The sequence below is a fragment of the Centroberyx gerrardi genome, chromosome 2, assembly GCF_048128805.1.
Source record: "Centroberyx gerrardi isolate f3 chromosome 2, fCenGer3.hap1.cur.20231027, whole genome shotgun sequence".
Taxonomy (NCBI): Eukaryota; Metazoa; Chordata; class Actinopteri; order Beryciformes; family Berycidae; genus Centroberyx; species Centroberyx gerrardi.
In genome coordinates, this window is record NC_135998.1 from 12,253,361 (window position 1) to 12,278,713 (window position 25,353).

General features: G+C 40.0%; 1 protein-coding gene across 4 annotated transcripts in view; it reads right to left on the bottom strand.

Annotated features, from left to right (window-relative positions):
• The window catches only part of hook3 (hook microtubule-tethering protein 3), a 47,297-nt gene extending 29,912 nt beyond the window's left edge, over nucleotides 1–17,385 (bottom strand). For all 4 annotated transcript variants that reach the window (XR_013506849.1, XM_071913581.2, XM_078286661.1 and 1 more), the window contains exons 1-2: nucleotides 17,244–17,385; nucleotides 993–1,078 (exon numbers count right to left, since the gene is read on the bottom strand). Coding sequence is in view for 3 of the 4 variants with exons in the window: in XM_071913581.2 (XP_071769682.1) it covers nucleotides 993–1,078; nucleotides 17,244–17,300 (143 nt within the window). In the remaining variant the exon portion in view is untranslated. The remainder of the gene's footprint in view (nucleotides 1–992; nucleotides 1,079–17,243) is intronic.
• Nucleotides 17,386–25,353: the final 7,968 nt, after the last annotated feature.

Below are 25,353 nucleotides of genomic sequence, written 5' to 3' on the forward strand. Positions count from 1 at the left end.
TGACGTATGTTGACTTTTTTTTTTTTGGAACACTCATGTAAACTTTTGATAAAACTGAAACAATTTTTTACAGTACTCGTACTCATATGCTTCATCCTCACATGGTAATGGGTTGCTGGTGCCATGTCCACGGAGCACAACAGGTGGTGACATCACCTGGCACCACAGATCAGCCAATAGCAGATGGCAATTTCAGCAGCATGCTTTTTACCTTTAGATATCAGGCTTTACTCAGATTTGAGTTTGGTGTTAAGTTACTCTTTAAAGCCAAAATAGTAATAATAACTGCTTTGTCTTAAATATCCTCAGGAACATTATGTAGGGTTTCACTCATAGCCGATACAGATTTCAAATTATAATTTTGGCTAATACAAAGTATCAACCTGATCCATTACTTTTTCTGTAAAATAGTTCAAGAGTTCAACAACTAGTTTGGGGTCTTGGGACAAAAATGATTGACATATTCATTTTTCCATACTTTTATGTGTAGACCCTGGACCCTATGCACCTTAGCCTACTGAGCCACCAGATGTTAATATTTGGGAAACACTCTGATACAAGATCCTATTTTAATCTAGTATTTGGCCCAATATTCAGCACCTTGTATCAGTTGTGGTACATCTACACAATGAAGCATTAAAGAAACGTATGTTGTAAGTGAGAAAAAGAAAAACACTGGAACTGTACTATCACTGAACCACACTGTTTCTACTGCACACAGAGGGATAGGGGAAGGAGAATGAGTCAAGACATCTTCAAGTTTTTATCAAATACCAACATATTTTAATCAAATATCATTCTCATCCTAATGTAATCAATAGAAACCCATTTCATCCAAGTGTTCTCAAGCATTTTTACCAAAATAAAACATATGTACTTCAGCCTAGTGTTATGCTGTAACAGTACACCTCTATTTTTAAGCCATTACTAAATTCAGATAAGTTGAATTCATTTTAACAGTGTCAGGTTAGTTTTGAATTTATTTAACTTACATTTTCTGTAGAGCTTGGGCCATGACAATACCGCTGGTCAAGTCTTCTACTGTCTTGCATGGAGCCTCCACTCCAAATGTCTGGATCTAAACAAAAAAAAAAACATACACAAAGACTGAGTGCTTGGTGCAGAAAAGGCAGTCAGAGGTATGCAACATTCAACATGTGACCACCAACACCTATATGGAGAGAGACCACTGCCACAATCTGAGTGTTTTGAAAAGTTGAAACATAGTTTTTGAAGCCGGAAGTTCAGTTTTGGAATTAATTTGTACTCATGTTTAGGTTCCATGGTCGTACGAAAGTTTTGCACACTGAAATGAAAAAAAAAACAAAAAAACATTTGTAATTTCAGTTTGGTAATTTTTTTTTGAATGCTTAATGTTAATGTTAATGTGATAGTCTGATAAATGGTTGCATGTAATGAAATCACAAAACATTTACATGTAAAGCTACAACACTCTTCAAAGTTTCAGCAATTCATTTTCAGAGCTAGGAATCTGGGATTTCTGTCAGCATTCTCTCGGAGGATCAGTTTTTAACTATGTTTCATCAGCTTGTACATGATATCCCATAAACTAGCGGGGCCTGGGGGCGGGGCCATTTATCAATCATCTGCCCTCTGTCGAAATCCAAGCCAATCAAATGCCACCTTTCACACTGAAACTGTTGCCATTGGCTGGACTTCAGCTATCACATTGAAGGACAGTGACTGTCCAGGAATCTCCATCTTGACAGCATTTGGCTGAACACCGACTAGAAATAACACCATCCTATTTTGGTCCTTCCACCCAGCATACAGAATACCTGGAAGAACTGAAGGCCAACAAAAACATTATAAGTCAAAGAGTTTTGAGACTAGGGTAATTCATTTCTTGCTGTGCTCCAACAAAGCTATTATCAGGCAAAAAAATTACCTAAAAAAGCCTGAAAAGCAACATGAAAAATTGAGCAAAATCATATTTATATTAGACATGTTAAAAAAAACATTTCTACATGCCAAGAAATAAAAAGCAGCCCATATTTTAGCTTTAGTGTAGTTTAAGAGTGAACTTCATTGGTTATATGTAGGGGGGCATCCATTAATTGGCCAACATCAAAAACGGGCAATAAACGTTCAAAGTGGGTCATCAACCGCCCGATTAAAAACAAAAACAAAAATAGTTTAAATTGCCGGATCTGGAAAGTAGTCAAACATGTGCTGTTAAAAGTACGAGCCAATTTGCGGTCAGCAGAACATTAGCATAGGTATGTCATCCAGCTGTCAATTTTTCAAAATATCTGATGCAGATCACACTATGGCAGTATGTAATGTGCAAAACTGTAGCTCCCTGCAGTACAGGGTAAATACAGCCTCAACAAGCCAACTCACTCTCCCTCCTCCCTCATGTTTTCTCTCCACTTTGCTTGTCATCATTGCTCACTTTATCTCTTACACCACCTCTGTCACTTGTTTCCAATCCTCTTATCCTCCTCTCCAACTACCTCATCTGGCTTTTCTTTTTGTTCTCTTTCTGCCCACCATATCCCTCTCTACCGCCCTCCCTCCAGTCTGAAAGACTCTTGCCCAGACAGACAGAGGGGAATTATTTTTTGTCCAACCGCCAACCGTCCACGTGCCAGAGGAGGAGGGGAATAAAGGGAGGGGATGAGAGCAGGAATGCTGGAATGTTGACAGGAAGAAAATGACGGGATATTGAGATTCTGCCTACACATCTTTCCGCCTGCCTCACTTCTCAATACGTGTCTCAAAAGCCACATGCGGCTCCGAAGCCCTTTAGCTGCAGCTCTCTAAAATAATTCCAAAATAAACTACCAAGGGCAGTTGGCAACAATCGCATGGATTTCTAGATGTCTATAAGCCTATCTAAGGCAATAGTTTCTGAGAAGAAAAAGCACAGCACAAACACAGGCTTTTCCAATATGGGAGCAGGAAGGGATCAGGGACCCAGGTTCAAACCCCAATGTCGACAAGCATCTGCCCTGCTGATGTGTCCTGGACACTGAATCCCCACCAGCTCCACTGGTGCTGGCAAGTGCAGCTGATCCTGCACTCTAACATCCCTGGGGAGGGCGGCAGAGAAAAAGAAAATTTCCTCTACAGGAATCAATAAAGGATGACATCACATTTTGTTTACAGGGTCTCTAACATCTTACCCAGTTCAGGCACAGAGCTATGCTCAGCAGAATTAATTCTTGCTCTGGTGAAACTGTGACACAAACTAGCTTAAAACTAGAAAGGTCAGGCTTCTGAATCCTGTACCACACTCAGAAGTATCAAGACTACGCTACTCCCTATTAAGCCTAGGCTAGACTAGAAGACTGTTCAAGTCTTGCCTGACTAGGGCAGTTCAGACTAAATGCTTCCCATCTAATGTGGGTATCTTGTGTGGGTTAAACTGTGATGACAGCCTAGACTTATTTTTCAAAAATCTAAAAATACAGATGTCTAAAGCTCAAATACTGAATAAAAGTTAAGTAATGTGCTCAAGTAATTTAATTTTTAATTCTCAACAGCCAGTTCCATAGACACTTCTACTGTTAAGTGTGTGAAGTAAGGTCATCAAGCATTATTTCATAAAGCCAAAGCAAGGATGAAAAAAGGCAGAGCCACAGCACCACATTAGCATGTGCTAGTCACAGTCATGGGGCTATATGAATAAGGATGAATGAACGGCACTTTAGCTTAAAGAACGTGACAAACAAGTAAAAAAAATGTGGTAGTTGGTTATTTTTTGTGCTGAATAATTGTCCAACCATACCAGAAAGTTAAATTGTGGCATGATCTCTATCCTAGACAGTCTTTATATAGCCTACCCCTGACTCTCTTTGACCTGTCTATGCTATTTTTCTGTCGTTATGCCTGTCTGTTGTTTGATGTGAGGAAAAGTCTCCCAAACCCGTCTTGCAAATCTGTCGTCTCCCTCCTTTATGTGTGAGTGCGAGAGAGTGAGAGACAGAGACAGATCAGTAAACAAGAAGGCACGACATCTGACACTGTCCTCACTGAAGGACACACTTCACATGGCATGGGGGTGACATTACAGTCACGAAAACACCCACACCACCACTGACATCAGTGTTCAGTGATGTAGGCTAACTCAGTTCAAAGTAAGGAAACCTACATGTTAGGCTCAAACTTTTATTCTACTTTAGATTTCAGTAAAGAAGAGTGATTGTTGAGCCTTGAAGACCTTAAGACCATAATATTCCTGCTGCACGAAAACTTAAAACTCCAATTTAAGGTTAGATATTAGATATTTTGTCCATATCACCAGCCCCTACCTGTATGGCCAATCAAATCAAATCTCTCAGATCTCTCTCCAGCTGTTTGTGTATCTGTGCCATCATTCCTATCCCCACCAGCTAGCTTTTCAGCCTGTCAGGCAGTCAAGCCATCAACAAGATAGCTCCTTAGTCTTTCAGTCAGCCAGCTAGCCAGGTCACTGGCCCAGAGCCAACAAGGGGCTGCACCAAAACAATACCCCGTGTTACGTAATACCAATTACCAGTGAGAGGCAGGGAGAGAACTTCACCAGCTTCAGTCATCCACACACAAAAAACACACACACACAGAAACACTTACACAGAGAGCTTTTTGGGTTGGCTGAGAGGAGCAGTGAAAGAGCAAAGATGGTCAGAGACGGAGAAAGATATGAAGAGAGAGACACGGAAAGAGGGAAATGGTAAAAGGGATAGAAAGTGGGAGAAAGTAGGAGCAAAGGGTGGGAGAGAGGAAGTGAGAGAGAAAAACACACTAGAGTAATAATACAGTCTCTTAGATCTCAACATGGAAAGGACTTCAAGTGAGGCAGTAGGCCCATTTGTCTTCACAGGCATTTGCAGTCTTTTACAGTACAGTACATTTATTTTTCAGCCATTTCAAGTTTGCTTAAAATTTCATTGACAGTTCGATAGAAATGGCCATTTCGCAAGCAGTGTGCTACTCCAAAAATGAATGATGAACAGGCTCTATTTTGGTGTCTTTGGGGTAATTTTAATGTTTACCCCAAAAAGTGTGTGATTTACTTTACAGATTAATTATGAGTCGTGGTGATCATTGGTATCTAGTTGGACCTCTTTACAACTACTATCACTACAAATGCATAAAAGTACACATTCTATACTTTTAGTTATTGTTATGTATATTAACACGTAGGAATATTTTCTAAGAAATCATTGAATAATTAACCTAATAGATAAAGTATTCTATACTGTATTCCTATTATGTGTGTGTGGTTCTGAAAAAACAAATAAAAATTGGAGAAAACAAAATTCAATTTACCAACAGAGAAGTGCAGTGTTTCCCATACATAGGCTCATCTGTGGCGCACCGTCACAATATCGGCATGGCCGCCTCAAACTAAAAAGTTGGTCAATGTATAGAAATTGATCGAAATCGATCTCCAACGCTGCACCTAAGAGGTTCTCTGTCACACCAGGGACTAATCTGGCAAGCTGGGGCGCTCACTCAGCTGCTGCTTGTAAACACATTGCACGCACATGCCCTTCTCCCTCATCTGCTTGTGTGAGACAGACATCACCTGCCAGGCGGACAAGGATGCAGTCTGACCTAAAAAAAAAAAAAAGCTACATCCAGTGTGGAGAAGTCGACTCAACAGCGGAAGGTAGGTTGTTAACTTTTTTCTCCAATATTGAACTTGGGATGTTACTGTCCCTTAAGTGACATATCCTAGTTGCAAGCAGAGTCTATATTCAACAACTCACATAATCATACATCAATAAGCTGGCTGGCTGTGCAATTGTGATTTCACATTGCACAGACCAGTAGAATTGCACTCAATCTGACAGAGCCCCCTGTTGGGAAAACTAAAGTGAAACTTAACATTCCACAATTTGTTCCAAACTCACATTTATCAGTGAAAACAGTGTTTGTAAAACAGTAACTTGACACAATTATTGGAGATGTGTAAAACTGTCCAACACTCAAATAGAAAGTTAACATGGGTGCAGTGCAGAGACTGGCACATTGCCCATGTTGACCAATGGGTTCCACTGGACACACTGTTGTCACTGTAGGTAAGGACAAGTAATTAATCCATAACCCACGATTGACCCTGATGTATAGAAAATTCACAGGTCCACGTCAGGGTGATTGCTCTCCCCCACTACAAGACTTGGTCCGCTCCTTTTCCCTTAGCAGGAGAGAGGTGGAGGGGAAGTGATGTAGGACGAGCCAGCCCCAGGAAGCCTGACACACTCTCGCTCTCACACACACGGTCAAGGGACTGGGCCTCGACAGAGACGCTTCCCCAAGCATGACAGCCTGACAACGACTGTCACCTGCAGAGTTGCTATACAGAGTTTCTCAGAAGGAAATTAATCAATGTCCCTTGATGTGCATTATGCCCAGTACTTGATATCAGAATGGAAAATTAGCATCAGCTATTTTGTCTGCTGCAAAAACAAAATTTTGGCTGGTGCTGGAGAGTTTGGTATATCAGCCACTTGCATGTAATGGTTCTTAAAGTGATTAATTGTGTAGGCTATTTATTAAGTAGGCTAACTGTAATTACATTACAACAACCATAACACGTTTTAATCTACAAGCTGTCATCAAAAAAGCTTTTCCACCAAGCTTGTCAGAGGTTGTCATTGCCTCTAATCCTGTTGCAAATCAGTCTCAATCTTTCTCTCTGGTGACCAACTTTTTGACCAAATCCGATTGTGCCTGGGCAATTATGACTCTAAGGCCGCAGCCACACTGATCCGTTGTGTCTGTCCGTCTCCGTTCATTTCAATTCATTTTCAATGAGAGCTGTCCGTTGTCCGGGCAGCGCTGATGACACGTCCGTCTCCGTCAGATTTCCGTCCGTTTTGACGGACAGAAAGTTCAACCCAGTTGAACTTTTTCTTGACGGACGGATTCGTCACCGCAAATCAGAGGCGTTTTTTTAAAAATAGCATTGACGTTAAAAATTATATTTGTTCCATGGCAGCATGTATAGCCAATTTTCCACTATGGCCAAACCTGGTGCTTAAACTTAATTCTGGGATCCTGCCCCTTTTCCACTGTACTGGGTTAGGTCAAAACATGACTCTTCCTGGGACACATGCCAGGACCAAGTTGTAAGCTCTGGTGAATTTTAAAAATGATGACTGAGCAAAAGATTACTGATTACAAGATGATGACTGAAGCAGATAATCAGTGGTTGAAAACTAAAGTAAGAGCAGGTGTCAACTGTTGTAGTGTATTCATAGGCTCACAGAAATGCCAGTAACAGTACATTTTATCACACGCTGCATGGCCCTCTCAGGCCATAACTCAGGCTAGAGCATGGCAAAAACATTGCAAGGCTAATGGGTATGAATCCCACCCATAACCGCCCATGCTGAAAATATATGGACTTACGATATTGCAATATAGGCTACATGTATAATTTCAACAATATGTAACATTTCAACACTGTACATTGGAAAAGCAACAAGATTCCAGTCATTTTCTATGGAAAGGAGAATGACGACAGCAGTGAAAATTAGGCCTACTCTATATAGCCTCCTATACTCAAAAAAAGGTGACTGATGGGCAATTTTTGGCAGAAATGGATAAGCACCAAAAATCTGAAATCAACACTCAACAAAATGCTGGTGAAAGAAATGAACAAAATGCTGGTGAAGACATGGACAGGACTGGGAAATTAAATGATAAAATGATTAAAAATCATTTTACTTAACAGCCAGGTAGAAAATGTTTTGGTTTAAAAATTTGCTGGAGCAAACAGCTAAACCTCTTGATAGAAGTTGAGCATGAGGTATTTTGAACAAATGCACCCACCAAAAAGCATAAATGATCTCAATTAGCATAGCTAGCTGCTAATCCTATTACAAACTATAGCTACTGTAGTCGTTTTGAGCTGCAGCAGATTTGCTCATTTTGTACTGGATGTCCCTGATTGCTGGCAGCAGTATTTAGAAAGCACTGTGGTAAAACAGAGTACTGTGTATTCAACCTGTATGGATAGTTACTGTGGAACAGTTGCCTGGATGGCAAAATAGTTGCCAAATTGCTAGCTGAATCAAGATGGCAATTATGGTAATTTGGTTCCTGGTGAGGTCAAAGGCTTTTGGCCCACAGTGTAAAAAGGGCCAATGATAACTATGAGGGCCTTGTTGATTTCAGTGGTAAGGTCACAACTCTTTGTAAACAGACAGCACTGGGCTAAGCAATGTCCCCTGCGTCATCATAATCATCTCCCAATCAGCTTATTATGATTATATTAATCCCTGAACCTTGAAGCACCGACAACAAAGCAAAAGGAGCTCAACAACCACCTCTGCATCTACTGTTATAATCTTTTCTCTTTTCCCTTGATTATGCAAAAAAACATAAACTGAGACACATTGTTAAAAAGAGCTAATGTAGAATAATAATTTTAGGTAATAAGATATTCATCTTTCATGTATCATGGCCAGAGATTAGGCTAACTAACCTATTGTGCTGCTCATAGCTACTAGTCTTAAAATTTCCCGGTGAATTTGAAAAGCCTGATTTAAAAAAAAAACTTTCCTCTACATCAGTAGTTTTCAATCCTGGTTCTCGAGATCCAGACTACTGCTGGTTTTCTGTCGGCCATGTTTTATTACCCAAACAGTTTTTGCACAGTCTTGCACCACTACAATGTATGCACAACCTGGAGTACTTCAGACCTTGCACACAATGGCACATTTCAGCCTCAGCAATGCAGGTTCTTCATTGCTCAACATTTATTTCATTCATCTCTATTCAGTAAGAGGTGAAAATCTTTAACCTTATTAATAATGAGTTGTTAAAAAAGCCCAACTATTAGGTCAATAGTCCTAAGACTCTGTTATACTGACTGACCGCTGTGGTGTGGAAATTTAAATTTAGCTCACACATGCTGGTTAGGAAACCCTGTCCTGTGACCCTGGACTGGCTGTGAACTGGCAGAGAGAGAAAATGAGAGAGAGACTTACTAACCTAAGAACAGCATCAATAGAGGCTTTAACCAGCCCTAGGAAGAGCTGCTCTCGGTACACATCCAGGCTCAGAAAACACTGGCGAGATAGCCTACATACGAACTGTTTTTTAAATTGAATGATGAATTGTTGTGGTTTTATTTTGTATGTCTTTTTTTCTTTCTTTTTATATGCTATGGGACCCTTTGTGAGTCCGAAATAAAGTTTGAATTGAATTGAATTGAATTGACCAAATAACCGTTATCACTGATAAAACTCAAACCAGCACTGGATTATAAACACAAATTTGTCAACCAAAATGTTAAAACAAAAAGATTCCTCTCTAGAATATTGGAAGACTCAAACTCAAGCACAAAACAGATTTAACTGCCATGTGCCCCAAAACTGTGCATACAAGTACAGACTGAGTGACTGCTGCTATTGGAGGATCATCAACATATCACTATAAGCCACATCATGCACACCTCAAATCAATATTTATTTTCAGCACTGGAGTGAGAAAACATAGTGAACATAGTTGAAGTGTGATCCAGCAGGTTCAGCTAGGTTCTAAAGACAGTGGAGAAATAAAGTTTTGAGACACACAGGCTATGGCATAGCTCAGCCCCGCCCAATGGAAAGAAAGCATAATGTGAATTGTGAGGCTGTCAGAATGAATTTCAATATTTGAATTTCAGGCGAGTGTCAAAAAATCAAAAGGAATTCAAACTCCAACCTGCCCATCAAATGTATCAAACAACATATTTTCTTGTTTTCATAGCCGACTCCAATGTCCATCTGTTTTTAGCACACACATGCTTGCTAGCGGCATCATGGCAGAGAACACCCAGCCTGACGAGGAGATAGCCACTCCTCCTAACTACTCCTCCAAGCCATGTTTGGAAGATATGTGGATTCCGCTTAGTAAAAGGCAAGAATCAGCAGAACACCAACTCAAATCTTTCAAGAAATTGAAAAACTTAAAGACTGCACGCTGTGAACAAAAGGATGCACGACTATCCTTTTAGAACATACTGTCTATTCATTGCGCCCTGCTTCCATGTGTCAGTATTATACATAAACACTTGAATTTCAGTTAAATTCCAGTCAATTCATAGTCGAATTTCATTTTTAGGGGATATCGACAGCCCTAGTGAATTGGGGTGTTTTGTAGGTTCTGATTTAGTTAGATTTGCTCATGTTCCAACTAAGGTCTGGCAGGATAACAGCAATCATACCACATCAGCGTGCCAATTTGCCTTGATCACATCATCCATATTAATCTGCCAATAGGGCAGCTGAATGAATGCCATAGAATTGGAATGAAAGGAAAGGAAACTGCTTGGTTTACGATGGTAATGTCCATCAGAATCCATAGTTGACATGGAAAACAGGCACAGTAAAAATGGAAAATGAGCACTGAAAGGGAATACCCATTCTATGCATTTTAATTCTGTGGTCACCGATCTCCTGATCCAGGCAGGGTTCGACACTCACCTTCAGTTTCCCACAGTAATCCAAGCCATATCATTTTCCTTGGCTAGGCTGATACAAGCGACTTCAAAATCAGGTAGCTTTAGACTGTAGTTGATGTTGAATTGTACTGCATCTCTTGGTTGTTACTTGAACACAATATTCAACTAGGGCTGCAGCTATCGATTATTTTAGTAATCGAGTATTCTACCGATTATTCCATCGATTAATCGAGTAATCGGATAAGAAATACTTTTGCTTTATTAAAGAGCAATAGTAAATATACAAAAGAGAAAAGCTGTCCGCACGAAGCTGTCCATACGACACTGTGATTTACTGAAAACGAGGTGAAATAATAATTATTATTGATATTTATTACTAGGCCTAAATATCATACAAGTTCATAAGACTGGCTAATGTACATTTATTTACTATGTTGAAGGGTTGCCCTACACCTGCTGACTCTACTCACTGCAATCAAACTAAACTGAATATACCTGCTGTATTGGACTGGTGCATTTTAGGCTCCAATTGCTACTTACACCACCTGATATTTTGCTTTCTGGGGTATTTTATGCATCACTGTGAGGGGAGTAGGTGTGTGTGTATGTGGGGTGTGTGTGTGTGTGTATGTGTGTGTGACTATCATAATAATAACATGAATGAAGCTCAGGCTTTCACAAATTGACTGCAGCATTTTATTTTCTGTGGTTATTTTCTTGAGCAAAACTTAGTTAACTTAGGGACATCATAACTAGCCACCATATTGATTTACGTTCTTAACTAGCCATTACATATAGCCATAATTAACGTGCATTCTTTACTAGCCTTCATCTCATCCCGTTTTAATATTAAGTGCTGACTCCGCCCACCCGGGCCAGTTTCGGCGTACGCCAGTAGCAATTACAAGTGGACCCTATCCTACAGTCCCTGCTCTCAGCGGAGGGAGGGGGCTACGCTGTGTGTGGGAAGCGCTGTGATCGTCAGACCTCTCTGGATTAGACAAGCAAGTAGAGAAAACCGGCATCAGCCGAACCAATTTATTGCCAAATGCTTTGGGATTCAACACATTAACATTGCTTCCCATGGTCAGAAAAAGTCGGCAGATTTGTCGCTAGTCGCTTTTGAGAAATAAAGTCGCCAGGGGGGTCTGAAAAGTCGCTAAGTCTAGCGACAAAGTCGCCAAGTTGGCAACACTGGATCCGAAACTTTGGACACTTTCTGTCGTTTTCTCTGGCCTGTCTCTTCTCTTCGCCCCTCGCTATTTTCTCTCTCTTTCTCCAGCGCGTTGTGCAACAGTAATAATCATCCGTGCGAAACACTGAGCGTGTATATAGTTATATGGATTAAACGAAGCTTCGATGCAAAGAATTTGCATTCACTGCATTCATTATCAGGCCTCTATTTCTACTAGGAAGTACAAGACTTAAGCAGACTTATCCTAATGCTAAATCCATAGGGTTATGTATAATATGTTACCAAAACAGCCTATGCAGAGGAGTAACAAGGGACAAAACCAACATTATGATCAAGACAGCGCAAAACACAGGGCAAGAAAATGGGGAAAAGACAGAAAAACTGGAACTCTCTAAAGTAATATGAATGTCTAATATTCAATTAGGAATGGACATGAGTGAAGTTTCCAAAAACTCTGGAACCCTGAAAAAACAGAACAATCATTCCTGCTTATGTGGGATTATGAACACCGAGAGAGCCAGAACTGAGGGACAGACATGCAGAACTATACTGTGTAATGACAGACTGAGGTCAAAAAAGGAAAACCACACCTACAGACAACACAGCACCCAGAGGCATACACAAACACACTCTAAAGTTTGTGGAAACAGTTGGAAAAGGAGACAATTGAGCTCAGGAAAAATCCTGTGTGTTAACTAGGCCTAAAAAAATGCGAAGCCAAAAAGTTGATACAGACTAGCCAGCAGCTGACATGAAAGTGATGTGTGTGAAGAGGCTGCTTGTTCCTTATACCACTAAACTGTTATTGTCACTGGTAGCCAAATGTCCATATGAATATATTTTCATGGGTTTTCCCCATGGGAAAGATGACATTTAGGCCCACCAATGCCAGACTTGCCAAACTTGGACAAACTTTTGGAGTATGAAGTTGCAGTGTTTCCCACAGAATTTGAATGTATTTGAGTGCCTTTTTATTCTTTTATTCTCTTATATTGTCAATATATAGGCTAATATCAATAAAGGATCCCATTACCTGGATGGCTGAAAAATTATCTAATGTACTCCATTTTAAATAGTTCCATTTGTCAAACAAATAACTAACCTGTATATATCTAAAGTACTTTGTGTCAAAGATGACGTAACTTAAAAATATAAACAGTGCTACACTGTTCTGTTTGTTGTTGCTTTTGTCTACAAGGTGAAGAACAGAAATGAGACCCCTTTTATAGAGAAATCTGCTTTTCTGCCCCTCTGCCCTGCTACATCTCTCTGTGCTGTCAGTTTCACCTGTATCTTTACATTGTTACATTACAGCCTTTGACATTATTATCTACTCTGTTTTACTGCTCAGCAGCTCCTCTGGTCCAGACTGTCCCTGCTCCTCCTCAGGACGAGTCCTTTTCCTTCTTTGAGAATATTTTTCAATAGTAATCTGGATTGAGGGCGCAAACATTCAGAGTCAGAGTTAAAAAGTTAATATTAACGTTATCGGTCCACTCAGTGGATACTGACTAGCAGCTAGGCTATACAGCGTGCTAATCTCGGAAACTCAACTGTATTCCGAGTAACGTTAACTGTTAGTTCTTCTTTTCGGGAATTCACTCGGCCGTCTTCTTGGCATGGAAAAAAAATATCCCTCACGCGTGTGCAGTGGGAGGCGAACAGACGGGTCCGGTGAGAGAGCGAGTGAGCGAAAGAGAGAGAGAGACAGAGAGAGACAGAGAGAGAGAGGGGGAGCAACAGAGAGAGCAAGCGAGAGAGAGAGCGAGAGACAGAGAAAGAGAGAGAGCGAGAGAGATCGCGTGGAGCAATTAGGGGCTGAGCGAATCAATGAGTACACGCAGTTCTACGATTAAATAGTGAAAAAAAAGAAAATTTGTGGCGGTCGGTGCTGATATTGTGGCGGCCCACCACAAAGTTTTCTGTGTGGGAAACCCTGGAGGGGTAGAGCGAGGGGAGATTGTCCACTAGTTAATCGATTGCGGATGGCGTCGTTCTTTCGGACGGTAAAAAAATAAAAGTAAAAAATGCTAAAATGGGTCGCCAAATATACTTTGGCGGCCGTTAATATACCTGGGCTGCCCGCCCAAGTAAAGTCTATGTGTGGGAAACACTGGAGTAGCAACACAGGCATTTCTTTATATGAAAAAGTTTGTTACACCTTAAGCCAACATTAAAGCCATAATGTCTAAAACGCTGGTACTCATGCCACTGCCAACCACAACTTTTGCCCTTCCCGCTGTGCATTTACTCACAAATAAGCTGATAAAAATTTTAAATTTCAAGCACAATGCAAACTAATTGTGTTTATTAAATGAATATTGAACAGAAATGGCAGATAGAAAAAAATTAAGTGTGCATTATTTATTTAGGCATTTAGTTTAGTCAGCCTCTCCAACCTTGACTAATGTTTCCTTGCGGAAAGTGTGGGTACACGGTCAAAAAGAGCTTTCCTCCAAACCAACACTTTGGTGATTCTTCATGCTAGGCTTGCCTATCGCCTTGGCCTGAAGCAGAACTAGTTGGCTTTTTTGTTTGCATTGCTGTTAAGTAAGAAATCACACTCTCAGGTGTTTTAGCAACAATCACCCCCCTCAGCGTTGTGACTGCACAGTTAACAGGTATGTGAGGAATGTTAGCCAGCCACATCATTACTAGGGAGATGAAGAGAGGCCTTTCTGAGTTTTCACACATAGGCCAAGCAAGGCCAAGCAAGGACAAGAGGAGGAGGAAGAGACACTGATGGGATGGACAGAGATAGGATCCATGATGGGCTACAACTGTGCATAAAGAGAGTTTACCAAGTTGATACTTTTTGCACTAAATGGGCCTCAACAATCAAATAGTGAATAGCTTATTTCCATATAAATATTAGGCTACTCCCATGGAAATTGGGTATGCCAAAACGGTACGAGAAAAAATTACATCACACCTCCTGAATGCACAAGTACAATATTGAACAACAACAAACTCGCCCAGCAACACTTGCCTACTGTCATGTGTATGTTAGCTAGTCTAACATTAGCTCGTCTACTTCTATTCTTTTGAAGGCCTTCAGTTAAGTATAATCCCTCTTCATATGAACTAAAAAGTACACCTCTATTTTTACATTATATTTTACACTAAAGAGAATGTAAAATATAACCAACATGTGCTACCATCATCAGTGGGTGAAGCATTTGGCGTAAACAAGTCTTACCTTAAAACATTGTGCACCCGTCAATCCAGTTGCTCTTGCTCTAGCCTTTCATTTGAACCTGCCTGCGTAATTTGGCCTCCAGCAATCCATCAAGCTCTTCTCAACAATATGAAAGGATAATTTTGCTGTATATTTTTAATTTTTGGTCCAAAGACTGGTCGAGTCTGCGAATGTTTATGTCTGCTTCACCGTTTTCCACATTGGGTGTCCTACCCCAAGTTTGATGTAAATCATCTATGGCCGCCAATGGAGGTTAAATACTTACAGTCCAACTAAAATATTCAAGTAAGAGTCATCAACTCTAAAAAGGCCTACTATTGAATTCACAAATCTGATTTCAAGCACATATAAGCATGTGTAGGTAAGCACATGACTACACAGATGTTGTTGGGCGAGGGAGCTTGCCTGTGCCACGCCACTATAGCCAACAAACTCCTTTTCACTATACATTTGTTTAGTAAACACCAATGGCATAAACCACTGAGAACAAGGCAACAACATATTTCCAATTACATGCCCAGCTCAGCCAATCCAGTCACTTTCAAACTGTCTACACTTTTGACAAATGCTGTGTGTCTACAAGCTCTTAGCAGAGCTATATTGTGTAAGAAAAAAAAGATCACAGCTTTGAGTGCAAAAATAAATAAAAACATAAACAAACATAAATCCATGAAACATACAATAGACCAGCCCCATCCACCCACTTGGGAATTCTGTGATCAAGAAATAGCCTACTATTTGGGGTATTATTCCTTCATAACACTCCTAGATTTACAGTAGCTGACTTTGTGATTTAACACTTGACTGATTGAAAATTGTAAACAAACTTTACTGACATTTTCTGAGCCTGACATTAATGCTTGTCCTGAAGAAATTAACATTTTGCTTGAAAAACTCAAATTTGTAGCCCTGTAACGGACTGGCGACTTGTCCGTTATAGGGCTACAATTTGATTTGAAGATTTTGGTCTTCAATACAATTTACTAGATAGCTGTCTTGTCCCTGCTAACTGCCATATCACTCTCACTCACATTGCAGCCCTTTCGCGGCTGCCGGCTGAAGCGATCTCGTTCAATACTGGACCGATTTTAAAAATTGTTGTCCCCTTTAGTCACTTAGACACAAAAACATGGGAAAATAGGGTCCAGGTTGAAAAATACCGAGTTACCCTTTAAACTGACTGTGGCAAGCGCCTGTCTAAAAGAAAATCAGGTTTGAACATGGGTGCCATGCAGGAAACCAAATATCTACAAGTCAGCCAAAGGCCAAGCAAGATATTTAGAGGTATAAGACTTCATACTGGGCTACACTGCCACATGGATGTATTTTGTCAGAAGATACAAAGAAAACAGGCCATATAAATATTGATTAACTCACAATGTCTGTGGTGTAAATCAGTTCTCTCGACTCTTCTCTATGACTCAAATGTCATTTTGCTTGAGCCAATTACTTAAGATGTATTTATCACTCTTATCACGTATGATGCTTGTTTTGTTTTGTTACTTATTTGACTGGCGTCTGAAAGGCTATCATAAATCTAGTGGGTAAACCATACACCTCCTGATGCACTTCGGCTTTTCATCAGCGATGCCACTGTAGTCATTTGATATGAGGAGTCTTTCAACATGACACATAAACACTGACGACCAGAGAATTCAGCTGACACTATTGACAGACAGTTGTATTTAAACAGAGCTAACATACACCAGTCTGCATCATATGCATGTTATCCTGTGTTTATTAGGCGCCTGTGCCCTACATGAACTACCAATACCCTGCGCTGAGCTTGGAAAATGTGACTGTCCTACAATGTGATGCCTTTTTCCTCGGTGGGGTTTGTATTCAGTTTGGAGCAGCAGTTGAGGTATTAAGCCAAAGCTGTTATGTCGTCCCGTATTTGCTCGTTTTAATCAAGGGGGATGGAATGGGGAAGGCGCAGGGGAAGGCAATGGAGAGGCGGGCATACATTAGACAACAATGACTGGAATGCACCGACCCACGGTGCTGAATGCTCAGCTCAAAGGTAAGGCTAGCTAAAGACCATTCTCCATACGGTATAACAAGGCCGACGTCTCCGGCGACGTCTTTACCGATGAGTAAACGATCCGACCGTTACAACATAACGTTACGACTTGGCATTAAGAAAGTTAGCTAGCTGGTCACAAAGAGAAGCAGATTACAAGCTTTACTGGACGGTTTGCTAGCGGATAGCAAACAACACACCACCAGCTATTTCAAACACCATACAGCTGGCCTGTATACGTAACCAACGTGAGCCGCTGTTATTTTTTTTTTTTGGCCAGCAGCTACCCAAGAGCTAACGTAACCGTAGCCTCCTTGCTAACATTAGCCTGGAATGCTAACACCGCCGGCGCCTGAGAGCTGTGTGTCAGTCAAAATTTTAACCGAAAAAAAAAAAAAAGCTTCGTATTTCATGAACTTACCCATGTCAGGAGACTCTCGCACAGTTCCATTCGGTCCAGGGACTCCGAAGTACTCATCGTAACTTAACGTAGACTGACTTTGTGCTGGGAACGGATCCTGGGGAAGTCACAGTCCGCTTCATACACTTCAGGGAGCTCTCTGGCTGTCTGTCTCTCGGCCAATAGTCGGGTTCGCTGCTTCACAGTCCGGCGTATGCCAGAGAGGCGGACTGGGTGGGCGGAGTCTGCAGTCCATTTAAAGGCGAACTCCATTGAAAAAAAAAAAGTGGATTTTCCGGCTTGTTAGTTAAGAGACATTTGAGGTGTGACCATAGTGTATATGACCATTATATATGTAGAAACCTATGGGTATGACAGGACATGACACATGGAATTTATGAACTAACTCTATTTGCAAAGGAAAAAAAGGGAAAAAAAACTTAATCTGATTCTTGAAAAGGCATATTTTATTGAAAATGATCTACCATGTCACACATGCATACACACAAAATAGCTTGCCGTTCAACTCTCAACTGGTTACCTACAGCTAAAGTCAACATCAACGCAATACGTAACAGGATCCATTTGCTCTAAAAGCCAGTCTACATAATTCCCTGTGTGTGGTGGCGGATATCTTTATTTGACATACTAATAGTTACACCTCCTGTAAGTCAAATCTAGTCTGCTCTTTTCATAGATCTTGCTATTCACCTTCCATTTCACACTCTGGATCTTACATTTTTAACTCTGTGATCATACCTTTTACATTTACATTTTAGGCATTTAGCTGATTCTGTTATGCAGAGCGACATACACTAAGTGCAACAGTAGAATACGCTTAAATTCCAACATCACAAAAATTGCAAGCAACCAATAAAGGACTACAAGGTCCAGAGCCAGGGTACCCTGACAATACTCCTTTGTCAATATATTTCAATAGCTTTTATCACATTAGTTGGTCAACTTACATTTGTTTGCACTGTAGCCTAGCATTAACATAGGCTACCATAAAGACTGGCACTGTAGACACAGAGAAATGTGTATAAAACACATTTTTTAGAATATATAATGGCAAAGACGATTGAATCATATTTATTACTGCTTATAGGCAACTGAATTTTTAACACTCCAACTGACTTTCAGTAAAAGCAGAAGTGGTCTGCTCTGCTAAGAGTATTTAGTTCAAGTTCAAGTTCAAGTCCTTTATTGTCAAATGTGCAGAAACGCAGGGTTATCTGTACAATGAAATGCTTAGGGCGTGGCTCAGGTCAAACAACGTAAACAACCAGAAGTACAGTACTAGAATAAAAGAATAAAAAGAGAAATACAAAATAGGAAATCTTTATTTACAGGGTGTCTGTGAATTCCACCAAGTTAAATGTAAGAATTTCAAAGACCTAGGTCTATTTAATGCCAGTTAGAAAGAAATGTAAGACCAATATGTTCCAATGAAGTAAACGTGAAAATGAAAACACCTGTAGAACCATCAGAATATAATGCCTGCAAATGATGGGCTGATTTCTCACTAGAAAACACAACATTTCTAAGGCCTCTAAAACTGAAGACATAAATGCTATATTTAATAATATATAATAATATTATATTATATATTATTATAATATTTGTATTCGAGACATTTTAAGGCCTTCAATTTAGATAATATAGACATTTGAAGACTTTTTTCAAGCTCTACAGGCACCCTGTATTTATGCAGTGACAGGAAGTACGTACCACTTTAGTCTCTTGCTTTGCTATATTCTCTTTGGCACGTCAGTCTACGTAAGATTCAAAGCGCTGGGATTGGCTGACGCTCATCTGACAACTCTGACAGCTGTTCAGATTGCAGATAAACAGCAGTGTTATTCAGTGTGGAGGGTAAACTTTGCTGACCTTTGGCTGAAAAGGTTTGTCATTAGGCTTGTTACCACATTTTAGTCACAAACGCGAAGGCAAATTCAGACTAATGTCTTTTACAGTGGCTGTAAGTAACTTATAGGCAGAATATAAATAAATAAAAAATAAAGTTAATTTGATTGATTGATTGATAATTCCAATGCATTTTTATGTAAATAGCAAATACTTGAAACTTGATAGGCCAGGAAATATATGAATTATCCAGCCTACATATCCTGCAATTTACTAAAGTTGTTGGCCATTCTTTCCTAAGTTCCCTACACAAACAGGCACCCACAATCCTCATTTAGGATTTCACTCAATACATTTTCCATGTTGGAGTGAAAACGAAAGTGAGTGAGATACATAAGACTGGATTCAAGCGTAGGTATTTCACTTTTTTTTTTTTTGTGTTCCCTTTTGTTCCTCTTGTTTCCTAATGAGCTGTAACACCCAGGGGAGCAGTAGACTACCTGCCCACAGATTTGGTCCTTCCTTGGGCCAAATAATGCAAAATCAATTTGTTAGATAGGAAAAACACCCAAAAACTGTCAGTAAGAGACTTCTCTGTACTGTACATTGTGGCAGACGTTGGATCTGTGTGTCTGTATGTTGTTGTCAAAAGATCTTCATCTTTTTCAGAAAAAGAAAGTATTCAAACGTATGTTAACTTAAGTATTCAAAAAGTAAAGTATTCAAGTCATGGCACAAAGAAGGTGCACCTTTCACAAAAAACAGCCTTCTTGAGCCAGTGGTCTTCTGTGGAGGCTTTCCCCTTTGGGCAGACAGTTGCTCCAAAGTCAGTCTCGATTGTTTTGAAGTAAGTGGGCATTTTTGGAAGTCAACCTTTCTATCAGTTTTTTTTTGCAGCTAGTATTTCATCCAGACACAAAGATGTTTTTAGCAACAGTGTCATCATCCTCTCTTTCCAACGGGGATATCTCCAGCTGATTTGACTTTGCAACAGTTGAGTCTGCCTGTTCGTGCTCTTTGAGGCCCTTTGCTATAGGCTACTTGTGAGGTCTTGAATCTGGGATTTACTGTCCATGTCCCCATGTTCTGTATGGGCTTCAATACAGTTTTCCTCATGACACAGAAGTCTCCATCATAGTCTTCTTTAACAAGATGGAGCATTCTTCAAATCAATTAAAATCCAGGTGAGGTGGAGAAAAGGAAATGTCACAGGAATGATCACACTGCTTGAATAGTGAAGTGAAAATGAAATGGCCATTGAACATCAGGCAACCTTTCACCCAGGATGACAGATATTACTGAACTGAACTGTGCTGCATGTTCGAGAGAAAGTACACAACTGACTCTCTGCTGCAGAAGGACCTGCTTCCTCCAGTTGATGGTTCAAAGATTTTCTCACTAGCCGAGGGACCGCTAGACCCTCAGCTACTTTAATAAACATCTTCAAGTGAGCTGCTGGCTTCGGCTTTTTTTTGTGTGTTTACATGGCCCAACTTTGGAATTTTGTTATGCAATCCAACAAAGAAGGCCGGGAGGATTTTTCCAATACACTCAGTTGCTTCTGTCCTGTAACACCCTCCACTGTAATCTATAGGAGGAGGAGACAGAGAGAAAGTGAACATAGAGAATATAAATGATTTGTGTAGGTGTTTTGGTTTTTATGAGCATCATACACTGTACCTTTCTGCTGAACTGCAGGAGACATATGTATATATCTCCGGCTTTCCAGCGAGTACGGCCTCCATCTGATCAACGCAGAGGCACTTTGTGAAGAGCAGGACAATTTAAAACAATCATTGTATTGACCAAGATTTTAATGTTAAGGGAAAGTTAATCTATGGTGTTAAATACATTCAAACTTTTCCCCCCATTGACTCAATTAAGGTTTTTGCCCATCTCCGCTTACCAGCTCAATTAAAATCAGCTAAGCCAATTTCCTGACACCTTTACATGAACATGGACACGGAGATGATCTATCAAATCTACAACCAAACACTGAGCTAACATAAATTAAATGTTTCATTCCAAATGAATTTCAGTATGTAGTATTTGAAAAATATGCTTCCATCCCCAAAACTTTTGTAAATAGCTAAAAACTGTTAACTGTATTTTGATGTCTACTTTTATGCTAGAAATAATTAGTGTCATGTTTTCAAATGGAAATAGAAGGCACATGTTGGATGGGAATTCGTCAAATGTACATTGCACCAATGCAAATGTCACACACTGTTCCCACAGCTATTTTCCCAACAGGGCGAGACTCTCACTAAACAGGTTCTCAGCTTCATAGCAGCAGAAGCATTTATAACTACACTGCATTCACTGACTTCAGTCCAATTATCACAAGCAAAGGGATGTTGGTTGCCCAAATTTTACTTTACTTTTCACATCTGAGCAAATGTAACTAGAGTTAATTTGTAAAAACCAGTGGAGTAAGGATTGGAATAAAAACTTGTAAGGACTAAAATTTGCTAATATACTGAAAAATGAAGCAACTGAAAGAGGGTTGCAGGGAGTTGGAGCCTATCCCAGCATGCATTGGGTGGAAGACAGGTAAACGCCCTGGACAGGTTGCCAGTCCATCACAGGTATAAAGCCGATGATACACTTGTACACTGGCAAATGTTTATTTGGGGCAAAATTTGCCATTTGGAAAATATTTTGGCCTGAGGACTAACCTGACAAATTTCCTTGTCTCTGATTAGTTGATGACGAAACCCTGCCAGCAAAGCTTGCTCTCAATCAAGCTTGTCTAGATTTCAGACTGATACATTGTTTTCAGTGAGAAAATATTGCCTTAAAAATTTGCCTGTGTATCATTACCTTAACAAAGACAATCACATTCACGCCTACGGATAATTTAGAGTCTCCAATCCACCTGAGTTACATGTCTTTGGGATGAGGGAGGAAACTCATGCAAACACCTGGAGAAACATGCAAATCCACACAGAAAGAGCCGGGGATCAAACTCAAGTGCTTCTCACTGTGACAACTACTGAGCTGTAACAGCATGACACAGCAAGCGGAAACATTATAGTACTATTAGATAATGTTGACAATACCCTTTGCATTTAAAGTACATAATATGAACGTAGAAGTTGTCAGAATTAGTCCAATATAGGTTTTGTGTTTCATTGTTCAGATTTATCCATTTTGTGCCACTATCTGTATCGACTGTAAGGTGCAAAACAGCTGAATCAAGACTGTGAAAACAACTCACCACTTAAAGGAATAGTTCACCCAAAAATGAAAATTCTGTCATCATCTACTCAGCCTCATGCCAAATGAAACACAGGTGAAATGTGTTAGTCCATGTAACACACAGGGAGGTTGCCAGCACAACTTCGTAGCAGCCTTCTCCAAAACAACTGAAGTCAATGGGGACCAGGGGCCTGTACTACGAAGCAGGATTTGGGGTTAGCGAGGTAACTTCAGGTTTAACCCTGGCTTTTCGGTCTCACAAAGGTGGTTCACTTTTAACCGGGGTAGATCACCATGGTAACTTATGCTGCACGGCTAACCTGCTCCGGAGCAGGTTAAGTTCAGGGTATCGGATGAAAACGTATGAAAGGCCCGCCTTCTGACCAATCAGCTCTCTGGAAACAGGGAGTCACCATTCCTACAGGATCAGAGACAGGGAGTCACCATTCCTACAGGATCAGAAACTGAAAACTGTTATTTTTGAATGAACAGACAGTAAGAAGTGCTGTTCGCAGAGCGACGTGTTTACAGACCAGTAGAATCACGTTGTTTTCCATGATAACTTATTATATCGGAGATATAGCAGGTAGGCTATTTAATTGACCATATTATTAATGGATTAAAGTTACTGTTGCATATATTAATTGCGCTGACTTTATTTAATTGGATTCCCAACAGTGTTTGGTTCAATGTCGGCTATTCATATTCCATTACCGCAGCCCTGAAGAACAAGAGACCGACTTTATGAATAGAAGATCTTTTTACAGCCTCAATGTGTCCACAAACTATTTTATCAATGGAAAATATGCCCACTGTGTCCTAATGACGGGGCAGTTCCTCCAGTAATCCTCTAGCCTTGGAAGCAGAAACAACTTTTACTTTTCGTTATGTTTTGTAATGCTGACAGTTATTCATTATAAGAATTTGTTCTTCTTGAGAGAAGAACCCAATGTTAGTAGCTATCCATTTCTTTCCGATACCCATGTGTTGAAAATGTCAGCAGGAAATATTAGGGCTTATATCATCCTATAATTAGGTCTATTGTTTATGGCTTTTATAGTTTGATTAGCCTATTTTATTATTTTTGCCTATTTTTAGGCTATTACTTATTTTTATAGTTTTGCGCTTATATTCTATGTCCTTTTCCCCGCTGAATCATATTACTTTTGCTGCACAACTATCTAATTTCCCCACGGGGATCAATACTTTCATCTTATCTTATCCGAATTGTCTGATCTGGATCTGTCTGTTGCATGTGATTGGCTATTTGTTACAAACCCCGCCTCTTTCATGTGAACGCGCTCATAGCTGGATAGGTAAATCCTGGGTTGACAGAGCCAGTTGATAACCAGCTACGTGAGACCGGTTATCAGGATCGCCAATGTTAGGTTTAGTGAAGCCGGCTAACTCAAACATACCCTGACTTTGTTGAACTTGCTTCGTAGTATAGGCCCCTGTTCTTTAGAGTTCCAAAACAAAAACAGCCAAACAATCACACTGTGAATAGAAAGACCTATACACCATTATTTGTTGCAAATCAATCAGCTGTAGTTAAGATTTGCACTAAATTATGGTGTAAATATACTGTAGGTCTTTTTGGAACTCTGAAGAACTGGTCCCCACTGACTTCAGTTATTTTGGAGAAGGCTGCTATGGAGTTGTGCTGGCAACCTCCCTGTGTGTTATATGGACAAACTTCACCTGTGTTTCAACTGGCATGAGGGTGAGTAGATGATGACAGAATTTTCATATTCTTTTAAACAAATACTGACGTGTCTTTCTGAGCATTTTGAAACTGGTTTTGGACTGTAAATTCTGTAAATTGAAAGCTGCTATCAAATATCCATTCTGGATTGAAATACTTGAAGTTACTGTACTGAAGATGAACATTTTGAGATCAGATTGGTTCAGGGTCTGTAGGTCACGTACCTTGGAAGCAACTGGAGAAATCAAAATATTCCTGTAAATTTATTGAGAAGCAATTGTGCATCATGTGTGTATCTTCCTCAGTAGTTTTGGTGTCTTTTGGTCACGAGATGCACAAGCAATTGAAAAGAATAAGGTATTATCATACAAATATTTACATAAAAATGTAGTTTGTCACTAAACTAAACGCAGCAGCACAGCATATAAACTTAATTTTTGGATAAAATTAAAACTGAATTAAAACTTACTTACAAGCAAATGAAAAAGTAAGACACAGTTCCAAATATTAACTGAAGCACTTAAAAAGCTTTGGGGTGTTCATGGTGTTGTTCATCCTTGGACTTTGAAATGAATTAGGATTGGAAGATCCTAATCATGTGTCAAATACCCAAACTCAAAATATCTCTAGTCTGGTAAGGTCTACACCTCGAGTTAATTAGTGAACATTCATAACCTGAGCTCGTCTACATTCAACATAACTTATGATTACTCTTCTTTTGGTTTTGGTTTTCTGATCCTGGTGGGCATGTCCTTTGTTACATTTTGTATTTCCAAAATACTGACCTGTTTGGAGGCAGTTTTTGTTTTTTTATTTCCTGAATCAAAATCTATTAATTGAAAAGTCAACAAGCAACTTACTGGTCGTCCTGTGCAAGTTATCAGATTTGTTCAATAAATACAAAATGATCCAGGTGATTTTCCCCCACTAGCAATGTGCATCAAGTCCTTGCAAATATGCACAGCATTGTCAACACGGTTACATAAATCAGTGCATCATTACCCCTTGCAGGGCATCGTAGTGGCTGCACGGCCCTGAGCATCTGCTTATTTTGCGTAATGGACCAGGCTGGCGGTGACAGCGATAACAACGGCTCCTGTAAAATAGGTTTTTTTTTTGTGTGTTGGAGAACGACCTTGATGAAGCAGGCTGCCATGGTTGAATTCATATAGTGGAGACACTGCCATTAATATACTGTAGTACTTTAAAAGTCCCTTGAAAGTGAAAACGCTCCTTATGATGATATGCATATTTAACATATGAATGACCCCAGTAAATCCGACTTTAGGGAAGCCATGGCTGCAAAGTGCAATTAAGATTTTTAGTCAATGTCCAACACAGACTGCTACAGACTGAACC